The 12,276-nt window shown below is 59.9% G+C and overlaps 1 protein-coding gene across 1 annotated transcript; it reads left to right on the plus strand.

The window, feature by feature from the left end:
- Nucleotides 1-1,775: 1,775 nt before the first annotated feature.
- On the plus strand, nucleotides 1,776-10,646 carry TMED3 (transmembrane p24 trafficking protein 3). Its single transcript, XM_045804468.2, has 3 exons — nucleotides 1,776-2,058; nucleotides 3,537-3,785; nucleotides 9,859-10,646. The coding sequence occupies exons 1-3, from the start codon at nucleotides 1,876-1,878 to the stop codon at nucleotides 10,093-10,095; spliced, it is 669 nt and encodes a 222-aa protein (XP_045660424.2). The 5' UTR covers nucleotides 1,776-1,875; the 3' UTR covers nucleotides 10,096-10,646.
- Nucleotides 10,647-12,276: the final 1,630 nt, after the last annotated feature.

The raw sequence follows: 12,276 nt of genomic DNA on the forward strand, positions 1-12,276 counted from the left end.
AACTGTAAGTCACTGTCGCTGTAAGCCACCGGGTCGTCTGTCACACACCAAAGCCTACAGAAGCAGACATGTGATTTCATTAAACATCTTCTGTGTCTTTCTTGTCAAGGGAAAAAAATAATATTTTTTTTTGCACGGTTGCTAGTGAGGATTAATTAGTGCAAAATACGTAAAGTGCATACATAGCTAGCACTATGGCGGGTACACAGTAGGTGCTAAATAAGTGGTGGACGTCATGATGGCTGTCGACGCAAACTTTTAAAGTTAACACTTTCTGCCTCCTTAGATTTTATTCTTTGAGGTTAAATCCCATTTCCTTTGACTTTATCTGGTTTGAGAAGCCTTCCTGGCAATTTACCGTACCGGCCCCCTCCGAGTGACCGCCATTTTATCCCGTTCCTCCTGAACCGGTACAACGTACCCGCTCTGATCACTGCTGATGATCGTGCAAGGGTCACCTTCAGTAATAACGCCTTCCCCGCAGCAGGGGCTGACGCAGGGCCGTGGTCCTTTATTAGCCCCGCACTAGTCAGGGCTCCTTTTCCAGTTCATCCATTTCCCCCGTCTGACGTTCTGCTGTCAACGATCAGCCTTCCAACGCTCTGACTTGAGCGGCGGCCAAGTCAGGCTTCCCGCCTCTGAACTTACGCTAGTGTTTTCTTGGAACTTAAACATGGGACTTAAGGTTAAACTCAGCAAAATTCCTTTTTGTTAGTCTTAGCTTAGCACTCCAGCTGGCCAAGCTCATCTCGGTCTTGCGTCTGTCATTCGTTTCTTCCCTTGGTGCGTCTTACATGTTTCCCTAAATCAGGAACTAAGAACTAATGTTCAAAGCACAGACCCGGGGCAAGAGACTCAGGACACACCCCTACATCCCTTCTCTGAGTCTGGCACAGAGTCAGTAAATATTAACAGCGACACTATGTGTGGGGATTGCTTTTGCATTGCTTAGCACGTGAATGCATGGTCCCACGGGCGGGTGGCAGTCCCTTCCCTCTCATCCAGGAGGAGGTCTACATGGACAGTACGGTTTTTGCTGAAATCAAGACACACACCTGATAATTCTGTCCTGAAAACATTCTCTACTGAGTAGCCAGACCACACTCCGGGTCTTTTCTCTTCGTTCTACCTGATCATAGAGTATAAAACTCTGTAGGAATGATCATACTTAGTATCTTCTTGGGCCAATGCTAATGGATAAAGCAGTAAAACAATTTATCAGCTTTCAGGGCTTTTGAGAAGTTAAAGGGAAAGAAACAGGGTTTTATCCCAGGAGAACCTTCACCTTGTCTTGATCGCAGGACATGTGCGTCGCCACGGGTGATGAGACCCTTGTTGGCATTCCCGCGAGCGCGGGCGTGCGAGCCTGGGTCAGCTCTCCACGGGATGGGAAGGCGGTGAAGGAGGCGTGCTCTCTGGCTTCCCGAGCTCGGTTCCTGCAGCTCCCGGCGGTGCGGGCACGCCCACTGCTGCGCCCCGGGGCCGGTGCTCCCGGCTGGTGCTGGTGCGGGACCTCCGCGGCAGCCGCTGTGGCTCGTGGTGGTGGGATTGGGGCGGGGGGCGTGTGGACCTGAGCCGACCCTGAGGGACGCTGACCCCTGGCGCTGAGCCGAGGACGCCCCCACGCCACCCCACCCCACGGAGGTGCCCCCCGGTCGAGCAGGGCGCCGCGGGGAGGAGGGGCGTGGTCTGCCTGCTCAGCCAGCGCGCACGCGCAGCGGGGAAGGGGCGGGGTGCATCCTCGCGCGCGCGGCTGCGCACCCGGCCGCCCGCCCTCCCGGAAGCGCCGCCGCCGCGCCACGTCCGCGCCCCGCGTGCGCCGCATCCCGCAGCCGCCGCCCCGGCGGGGACCCGACCGCACCGGACCGGAGCGCCATGGGCCGCGCAGGCGCGCACTCCGCCTCCGCGCCGCCGCCGCTGTTGCTGCTCCTGCTGCTGCTGCTGCTCCGGGCCGAGCGGCTGCGGGGCGCCGAGCTCACCTTCGAGCTGCCCGACAGCGCCAAGCAGTGCTTCCACGAGGACGTGGAGCAGGGCGCCAAGTTCTCCCTGGATTACCAGGTGAGGCCGGCCCCCGCAGCGCCCTCGTCGGTGGTCCGAGGGGCGCGGGCGTGCCCGGGAGCGGACGCCGGTCGGCCGGGGAGGTAGTGCTGCAGGTGCACTCGGCCCGGGGTGCCGGCGGGTCCTGCATCGTGGGCAGCGGTCAGACTGGCCGCCCGCGCGCCCCGGACTCTAAGGGACGGCAGTGCCCGGTCCCAAACCTCTGGGATCGCTTTGTCCCGTGTGTACTCACATATGTCAGTGGGGAGGGAGTGGGTTCGTGGGTTCGTTCCCCACCCTTCTCTCCATCTACAGCCAGAGTGGGGTGAGCGCACAGCGGTTGTGGTTTCAAGGCTCGCTGTTGCCATATGCTGCGGGCTTCTGCTGTCCAGTCTCCCCCCACAGACCTCAGGGCACACCCTGGGGAGCGGGTCTTGGGGGAGGGGTCTGCCCCGGAGGGTTAGTGGGCAGATCTAGGGTTGGGGGCTGAGTGGGAAGGATCCCCAGGTCAGCCGCCTGCTCGTGGACACTCTGGAGATGAAGTGGCCTGGGCGGCAGGAGTGAGGGCAGGCCTTCCATGGGTCCACCCTGTCCAGAGCCCTGAAAGAGGTGTGTGCCTGGGGACAGCATGGTGTGGGATGACCTCTGCGTCGCTGATTTGGCCACTTACGCTTCTCTGTGCACGATATACAAATTGTGGCTGGGTTAACGGGGCCCACCTAGGACAGTCACTACACAATGATCATTATGAGGCTGGAGGGGACTGGGAGGTCGTCTGGTCACTGCTAGGTTCCTGTGATTCATTACCCCATCAAGGGACACAGTCAACGGGCTCCATCTGCTTCTAAACTTAAGAAGTTCTTTGTACAGATGGGAGAATTTACTTTGTGCAGTGGTGAGTGCCCTGTTGCTGGAGGTGTGTAAGCCATGCTGACCGTTCCTTGACAGGGTCCTTTGATGGACCTTTGTTATAGTCATTGACCACCTGTGTGACTCTGCTGGATGCCCATCTTTCTTAGATTTATAAAACAAGTTTGAACTACGTAATTCCCAAGGACCTGCTCACCTCTGATGGCCACTGACTCTATGAATGCTTTGATCTGTATTTGCCTTCTTGCATTCAGTCGGTAATAATACAAACATTTACTAGACCCACTCTGCAATCTACTTGAGCTTGGAGCCTCAGTCTCCTCTTCTGTGAAATGGGAAGGATCAAGCTCATTGCACCCTTGCAGAGCAAAACCTTTGGGAGTCAGGCAGTCGGATCTTAGCCCTGTCACTTTGAAGCAGCGTGACCATGGCCGATTTCCTGAATCTCTCTCAGCCTCAGTCTTGTCCCCAGTAAAACGGAGAGGGTCCTAGCACCTGCTTCAGAAAAGTTGTGAAGATTACATGAAAAGAAAAAGTTAGTGAAGTCTGATCACAGTGTCTGGTCGGCATTTCGTACCGGTGGCTGCCCTGCTGGTCACTGCAGACTGTGGGTGTCTTTGTGGTTGTAGGTCATCACCGGAGGCCACTATGACGTCGACTGCTACGTGGAGGACCCCCTGGGAAACACCATCTACCGGGAGACCAAGAAGCAGTATGACAGCTTCACGCACCGGGCCGAGGTCAAGGGCGTTTATCAGTTTTGCTTCAGTAATGAGTTTTCTACCTTCTCTCACAAGACCGTCTACTTCGACTTTCAAGTGGGCGACGAGCCCCCCATTCTCCCAGACATGGGGAACAGGGTCACAGCTCTCACCCAGGTGAGTGGACCTCGGCCGGCGTGGGCCGGCTCAGCCTTCAGCCCGTTCCTCCTCTTCCCTTCCTGTCTCGGCTAATACTCAGTGTCACCACCGCCCCCGCCCCCCCAGCTCCCGGGCTGGAAGGCTCAGGGTCAGCTTCACCTCTTTGCACATTCAGTCCTCAAGGACAATTTCCCCTTCTGAGCCCCCTACACTGTTGCCAGATCCCTGCAGTACTGTCCTCTGGAACTCCTGGGTTCGGCTCTGTCTTCCACGCAGCACCGCTGTGGACGGGCCTTGCTGCGGCCCCCTCGGTGTGCCCCATATGTCTGCGTCTTTATGACGTAGGCCTGCTTTGTATGGCGCGTTCGCTCAGGTAACGTGAGCCGCTGTAGCAGATACACTCCAGGTGTCGATGGCCTAACACTATGGAAGTTTTTTCTCACTCGGGTGATAATCTAGGTTGGTGGACAGCTTTCCTCCAGGGACTGACTCAACAGTCGGAGGTTTCTCTTTCTTGTCACCTCTCTGCTGTCCGTCAGGGCTTTGGCGCCCTCTGCCCCTGGCCAGCAGAAGAAGGGGGCAGTGAGAAAGCCCCTCCTGTCTCCTAAACGTCCTGGCCCAGAAGTGACACACAGCACGTGCGCTTGTGTCCCGTTGCTGACGGATGGCCCTGTGGTGCATCTGTACGCAGGGAGGGCCGGCAGGTTGTCGTCTGTTGTGCGTGGCTCTCGGGGTCCCTGATAATCTGACCAGGCTCCCCCCTGCTAGGAAAGCTCCTGCCTCTCGTGCAGGCGCTCAGCTTCCCGAGCCTCGCCTTCCGTGTCGTCTCCCTGCGTCCCAGTGCCCGGAGCGTGGGACGGAGTGTTTGTCAAATCACTGAGTGGCAGGGCCCAAGGAATCCTGCAAGACAGGAATGACTAATGTGGCCGCACTGTTCTTGAACCAAAGCCAGAGCCTCTGAGTCTCCGGGCGGGGCCAGCTCACCTTCTGGGCTGCCTCCAGGTGGTCCCCGCTGCGTCTGTGGCTCTGCCGTGGGTCTGTCTGCCGTCCCCACGCGGTGGAACGTTAGTGCTGCACTGTCCAGTATCGTGGTCTAGCTACGTGTGGCTATTTAATTTAAATGCATTAAAACTAAATTAAAAACTCCCTTCTTGTTGGCTCTCTAGCAGCAATTCTGGTGCTCGGTGTCGCGGGTGGCTAGTGGCCACACATGGAGCGTCCCGCCGGGCAGCACTGGGTCTGAGCCTGGCCGTGGGACCTCTGGTGGAAGATCGAGCCTGGGCGGGTTCCATGCAGGAGCTTTCACAACCTGTACTCGAGAGTTCTGGTGGTCGCTGATGAAACAGTCTCCGTGCTGGAGATTTTGTAACTCACTGGAAGCCGAGCCGAAGGCTTGAGCTGAAAGCGGGAGAGAAAAGGCTGCATATGGCCGGTCAGTGCAACAGAGAAATTCTTTTCTGGAGCCTTAGAATCGGATTTGATTTTGTTGTAGGGAAGGCTGATGACAGTTCCCTTCCTATGTTGCCAGACCTCATGTGTTCTCCTGCCCAGCCTCAAAGGAGGGGTTTCTTTCCACCGTGAACCTCTGAGCCCTCTGCCTTGAGTGGGAGTCTGTCTGTGCCCCCGAGAGCTTTCCCCAGTGGAGAGCACTTGTGCTGTCTGTGCACAGTGCTGGCTGGGGACAGTCTGAGATGAGTGGTCGTGTCCCTGGCATGGGCAACTCCGCGTGGAGCACAGCCCTGAAAACCAGTTAGCCACAGGGCGTGGTGTTTAGAGCTGTGGGTTACTGGAGGGTTCTCGGGAGGGACCAGTTGATCCCAGGGAGTCAGGGACCAGCAGGTGTAAGTGTAGGGGTGTCACTTCCATTTTCTTCTCTGCTCCTTACTTTCCTTGTTCGGCATGGGTTCCCTGTTGGCCACGGTGTTCTCACGTCCCCCCAGAGCTCTTCCAGCTCAGTGGTGGCTCAGGGGCCATGTTTTCTGGCCCTGGAACCAACGCTTGGATGAAGAAGCATGATCCAGAGTGACCAAGGTCCAGGCCAGGGCTGTAGGCCACGGGTCTTGTCTCCGGCTCTGGTTCCAGCATGACCAGGCTCCCAGGAGAGGCGTGGGCTGGGAGAATGCTCCCAGGGCAGCCGAACTTCTGGTGCTCGGGGCTTCCTGAGAATCTGGGCAGATCCTAGCGGAGGCTGAAGCTTTCCAACGGAGGCCAGAGGCCCGGGGCTGCCTCAGTGCTCGTCTGGGGAGGATTCAGTGTTTTCCTCTCTCTGCTCCAAGGTCAGCTCATGCTTCCCTGTCTTGAGTTCTTGAAGTCTATAAAGAACGAAGTTCTCCTGCCAGTGGAGGCCCTGAGGCAGCGAGGCCTGGGGGAATTCGCCAGGGTTTGCAGGCTGAAGGCCCAAGCGTCGCCAGGTCGTAGAGACAGGATGAGATGGTGTGGCAGTGGAGGAAGGGGATGGTCCTGGGAGGGGGATGGGTCAGGGTGTCTCCAGGGATCGACAGTCATGATGGAGCAGTGACCAGAATCCCTGGGGGGCTCCCGGGCTCTGGAGAGCAGCTGGGGCTTGTGGTCTTGGCGGAGCAGAAGGCTGCACTCCCGCTCAGCGGGGCCCTCGGCCCTGGGAAGGCAGCGCTCATCCAGAAGGAAGGGCTCTGCTGGCTTCCTGCTCAGGGGGACGCAGGCTGGACGGGTTGCCGAACTGAAGTGTGGTAACAGGCCAAGGACGTGCCTTTTAGACACTGGGTCTGGCGGAAGATCCCAGTGGGTGGGACGGAGCCTGCTTTTACAGGAGGGGGATGCTTCTGGGGGTCTGTGAATCCTGCGACGTGTTGCTTTCGGGGCTCCTGGGGGGCCTGCGCCAGGTCCCGAGTAGACGCCAGCAAGGCCGTGTAAGCACCTGTTGCCCTCTGGGAACTGGCCTCCCCCCCTGTCATGGGTCTGATCTGAGTCTGTAAAGTCGCCTTGGCTCTGTTCCCAGAACCGTGGTGCCGGTGTCTGGCCTGTGGCCTCCCACCCAGGCCTTGAAAGGGTGCCTCGCGTGGCATCTCTGACGTGTCCTCTGCACCTGTGACTTGTGAGTCCTCCCTGTCCCTCTTCCTCCTCCCTCCCTCCGTTTGCAGTGATTCTGGGCCCTGGGAGGAGGCTGGGGGTGCCAGCCTGCACTGCCCAGCCCCCAGGCCAGGCCCCAGGGCGCTCCCATGTCAGGGGAGCCCAGTGCGCACAGTTTCCGAATGAGCTTGGGACAGAAATAAACTTAGAGAGTGGATTTCTAGCCTGGAAACCCATACGAGCCCTTTTCTCATGTTTAAAAACAAGTCTTTGTGTATTTATGCATCCTAAATGTGTGTGCGTGTACTTACGCTCACACGTGTGCACACGCATGCACACGCGTGTATGTGTGTGTGTCCCCATCCAGCCCCAGATTTCAGGGATGGCCCGTCTGCCGCTGGGTCCTCTCAGCACCTGGGTCCGCTCTTGTGCCCCACAGAGCGCAGCCACCTCCAGACCGGCTCCCGCTGGCCCCTCGCAGTGTCCTGGCTACCGGGGGCCTCGTGAAGTGGGGTTCTGAGCGTGCTGTGCTGACCGCAGCCTTTGCCCTACAGGGTCGCCCTGGGGCCTTTACCGTGAGCCTCCGCCTACTCATGCTTCTTCCCACACATCCCTGCACCCCGGCGGCCCTCCGTGCGCCATACCTGTGCTTCTGTTGCCCGACTCCCCCCACCCCCACCCCAGGCTCAGCCTAGCCCGCCTGCCCCTCCCCTGCCCCTCCGCCAGGCTCAGCCTAGCCCCCACTTGGGCACTTCCTGTGGGAAGAGCGTCTCCCCTCCTCCTGCGGGATTAGCAGTTGTGCCCTGGACGGTCCCAGGACCCCGCACACCTGCCTGCTGGCCCCTCTTGGGTTGCACCCAGGGGACACTGTTCTCCTTTTGCTGACATCCAGGACTGTGTCTGTGACCGCTTCGTCTCCTCCTTCCCCGGGCCCAGCACAGAGCCTGGGGGCGGAGGAGGCGGTCAGCGGCGTGCACGTGAATGAACGCGTTTGTGGAAGTTTGGGCCACGGAGGAGGACCCAGCATCACCTGAAATATTTGCCTCGTTCTTCCAGGTGCTTCTCCGGAGCCCCGGCCGTCAGTGATCGTGGCCGGGCAGGGATGGGTGGGTGGTGTGAACGCAGGGCCAGTGTGACCGCCCACATCTCCCTGTGCCCTGGGTAGCGACCGGAAGTGAGCACGAGGGAGGCTTCCGGAAATGCCGTGTCTAGATTTGGCCTGGACACGGGCCCACAGGGGTTGAGCCTGACCCCAAACTGCAGCCACTTCCCTGGTCCTTCCCGGGTTAGTCCCCCGTTCCCTCTGTGACCATGGCTGTGCCTTCGTGAGCTCTGGAGGCATTGGCGGAGGAGCTGGGGGAGGGCGGGGGGGTGCGTCTCCAACACCGACTCTGTCATCGGAAGCCCGTGGGCGCTTGGAAGTCCCCTTCGGGATCAAGTTCTTGATGTCAGGGACCCTTCTGGGATCAGTTGGCCATCTGTCAACATCAAACAGCTGTAGGTCCGAGCTATCTACCAAACGTGGGGAAGGGAAAGACGCCTGGCACCGACCGCTCCGGGTGCGAGATTATGGCCCAAGACCCCAGGGCGCGCAGGCTGCCGCCGAGAATGCAGGATACAGGTACCCCTCGGGGGATCCCACTGAAGCCCGGACAGGCCTGTTCTTTCCCGTGGATCCTGCCCCGTGGAGCCCTGTGAATCCCACGTGCCATGCGGTGACCTTGTCACTGCTCCATCCGTGTGGCTCTGCCCATGAGCCAGAAGGATGGCGCCTGCCCACGCGTTCGGGGGAAGCCCGTGGCCCTGGGAGGTGGGCCGGTCGTCGGGCAGACAGGACACAGCCTCGTAAGTGCGAGGCTGAGGGGAAGCTCTCGTCCTCCCTCACGCCGCCCAGAGTAGAGAGCGCGTAGCCGGGCGAGTAAGCCAGCAGCGCTTCTTGGCTGGAGTCGGTTCAGCCTGTGAGGGAACAGGAGTCTTGGGGGTCAGTCAGGTGGTAGCGCAGTGACGCGGTCTCCCCCTGCTTCTGACGCTTACTGTACAGACAGGTCACCGCTGCAGTCTAGGGACCGAGGCAGGTGTCTCCCAGACGCTCTGTGAGCTTGTCCAGCCTGAGAAGGTGGTGTTGGGGTAGAACGTTCTAGGTTTGTCACGTAGAGGTTGCCTGTGAGTGAGAGCTCAGGGCCACAGGCGTGTGTTAGGTCTCCTTCACTGACAACTGATCCACACACGTGACGGCCTTGAACAACACCCCTGTGTTATCCGTCCCGCAGACGGGTCCGGCGGATCAGGGCGTGGGACCCCCTGGCCAGGCTCTGGGAGGGATCTGGTCCCATACCCGCAGGTCGTGGGTGGTTTCGGTTCTGTGCAGCAGACGGTGCTGGCATTAGGGCCTGGTGTCCTGGGTGTGCTGGCTCGGTTTCGGGGTTCTGCCTGGCACGCGTAGTGTTGGACCAGGTAGGAAATCACGGGGTAGCGTGTGTTGTGCATGAGTGTCCGTGTGTAAGCATGCACGTTTGTATGTATATATGCTTTGGCGTGTGTTCCCGTGTGTGTACGTACAGGACACTGTCTGTAGCGATTGTGGCAGAACACGGAGGCCCACACGGTTGTCATTTCCTTCTCTGCTGTTTGTTAGCTGTGTGACCTCGGGCAAGTCACACGGCCTTTCTGAGCCTGAGTTTGCTCATCAGCCCAAGGGGTGAGCAGGCCGTCAGCGCCCGTACCGGCGGGGGCCATGGGCCCTGCCCGTGGGGAGGCAGGAGTGTCAGAGAACACAGGGCAGGTGTGAGAGCGTAGGCTCTGCACTCAGGCGCTGAGTGTGGGTTCTGATGCTGTCGCCTGCTGTGTGACGCTGGGCAAGGGCCTTAGCGCCCCTGAGCCCCGGTTAGGCTCACCGCGAAGGCTGGGGTAAGCCGCGGACGCCCTTAGTGCAGACGCGTAGCGCTCTCTGCAGCACGAGCCGCCCAGGGCAGCGGTGGCCGCATGTGGATTCTTCCCTTCCTGTCTCCGTGGAGAGTGTGACCGCCTCTCTCTCCCTGCCCAGATGGAGTCCGCCTGTGTGACCATCCACGAGGCCCTGAAGACGGTGATTGACTCCCAGACGCATTACCGGCTCCGCGAGGCCCAGGACCGTGCCCGGGCCGAAGACCTCAACAGCCGGGTATCGTACTGGTCTGTGGGCGAGACGGTCGCGCTGTTCGTGGTCAGTTTGAGCCAGGTTCTGCTGCTCAAGAGCTTCTTCACGGAAAAGCGAGCCAGCCCGCGGGCGCTGCACTCCTAGTCCCCGTCCCACCCCCAGACCCCCATCCCTGGGCAGCGGCAGCTCGCCTGCGGCACAGGCTCCTGCTGGGCCCGAGGGCGACCCTGGGGCAGAACAGAGCCACCAGGGGAGGGGCACCCAGCTGCTTACTCCTTGTACCCAGCGGCCAGCACCCACTGAGCCCGGCGATCCCAGGGCATCTAACCGTGTTACGTGGATAACACCGAGAAAAGCGTATAGTCAGGGGGGCCCGTGGTCTGGCCGTAGGAGGAACCCCAGGTGCCCAGGCCTCCTGGGGTGGCACGGGGGCTCCCTCTGCTCCAGGGTGTGTGGGTCGTGGGGCTTCTGTGTGTCCCGTCCTCTCTGGAGAAGGAGGGGGCCGTCGTCTGGCTTGTCTCCGTGGCTCTGTCTGTGTCTGCGGGAGGCAGGCCCTGAGCGACTTTGCAGAAACCCCTGCCCCGGGTAAGCAGTGGTGTTCTCCGCGGAAACAGGAGGAGCCTGGAGTCTGGGCGCCCGTGGTGAGCCATGTGTCTCCGGGAGGCAGCGCTCTGGTTAATAAACGCTAAGCAGGAGCCCCGTGGAGACTTGTGCCTTTCTTTCTTTGCCCTGAAGGAGCGCGCAGCTTCGTGGGGACCGTGGGGGTGCACAGAGAGCGTGCGGGACAGCAGGTGTTGGCCTCGAGGCGTGTGCATGATGCTGGACACACGTGCGCGGCCTGGGGTGCGTTGCCCTCCTCCCAGTGGAACGAGAGCGGTGACGTGGGGACCTGGTTAGTCTCTCGTCTCAGACTCCAGAGGTCACTGTCGAAACAGCTGATTATCATTGAGTCCAAACGGGCTGAGCACAGAAAGGACAGGCCAGAGCAGTCAGTGGCTGTCCTGTGCTGTTTCCACAGCAGAGGCCATACCTCTGCCCCAGGGCCTTTGCACATTCAGCATCCTACTAGAACACCCTCTCCCGGATATCTGTGTGACCTCCATCCTTTCGGGGCTGGATGTCACATTACCCGCAAATCTGCCCTCACCACTCCGTTCAGGATGGCGCCGCCGCACCGCCCCCACCTCTTGTCTCCCTGTCCCTGCTTTACTCCTCAGCTACACATCACCACTGACACATAGATTTACTGGCCCATTTGCTGTCCTTCGTACCCCATTGGACGTGAGCTCCACGATGGGGAACAGGCCCTGGAGTAACGCGTGCCACGTCCTGAGGTCTTCACACATACTAGTTGCTGAGCAAACGCCCGGCCTGTTAGAAGCCGGTGCATGCGGACCACGCGTCTCTGAAGTAGGTCTCGAAGGAAGATCTGACGCGGGAAAAGCCGGCGCCCTGTTGATGGTACAAGTGCGTGTGCACGCAGTCTGCGCCTTCCAGCCCCACGGAGGGACCACGTCTGGACATGCCCAGCACAGCACTGCTCTGAGACCCACCGTTTCCTTGCTTTCCTCACACTGCCCCGCGAGACGTGCGTACACAAACCTGGAGCTAGAGAGAGAAATGCCGTGGCTGGGGGCTCCCTAGTGGGGTCTGGTCTGCTGCCCCTGGGCAAGGAAGCGGGTCCGGCGCTATCTCAGTGGGAGCATGACACACTCGTCGTGACACAGTAAGACATCGGGTCTACTGTTGATGGTGTTTTATTCTGGGCTTTCGTGGTGTATGTACGGAGCAGAGAGAAGCTTAATTTCCTCATTGTCAGAGTTTTGGGTCCATCTTCTGGCCGGGGGGTTGGGGGGGGGACTGTGGCAGAGGTGAAGCCTGCGGGCCTCCCAGTCTGCGCTGGAAGGAGAGGCTGCTGCCCGCCCTCCGGCTGCCGCACCTCTATGTGCTCCTTCTCGGCCTTAACCGCCGTGTAGCCCCATCCTCTGTATTCTAGGGAATCCTCGTGTCTGGAGAGCCGCGAGCCAGAGTGCGCGCACGCCGGGACTGCACCGGGAGCGGATCCGCGGGGAAGGCCGCTCCCCCACGACGTTTCTTTACGCAGAATTATAAGAATGCTGACAGTACGCTTGGCCAAACTCCCACGCAAGCACAGCCTCATGCAGGTGAATGACAGGTCACAGGCCAGGTTGGGGGAGCACCTGCTTTTCCGGCTCCGGTGCAGTAACGGGCTCAGCCCCTCCCTGCTCCCCTGGGACCTGCCGTCGGACCTTCTGGGTCACGTGGGAGCAACCATGTTCCGCTTCACGTAACTGTAGACATCAG

The sequence above is a fragment of the Ursus americanus genome, chromosome 28 (assembly GCF_024610735.1).
Source record: "Ursus americanus isolate L20-20 chromosome 28, mUrsAme1.1.p, whole genome shotgun sequence".
Taxonomy (NCBI): domain Eukaryota; kingdom Metazoa; phylum Chordata; class Mammalia; order Carnivora; family Ursidae; genus Ursus; species Ursus americanus.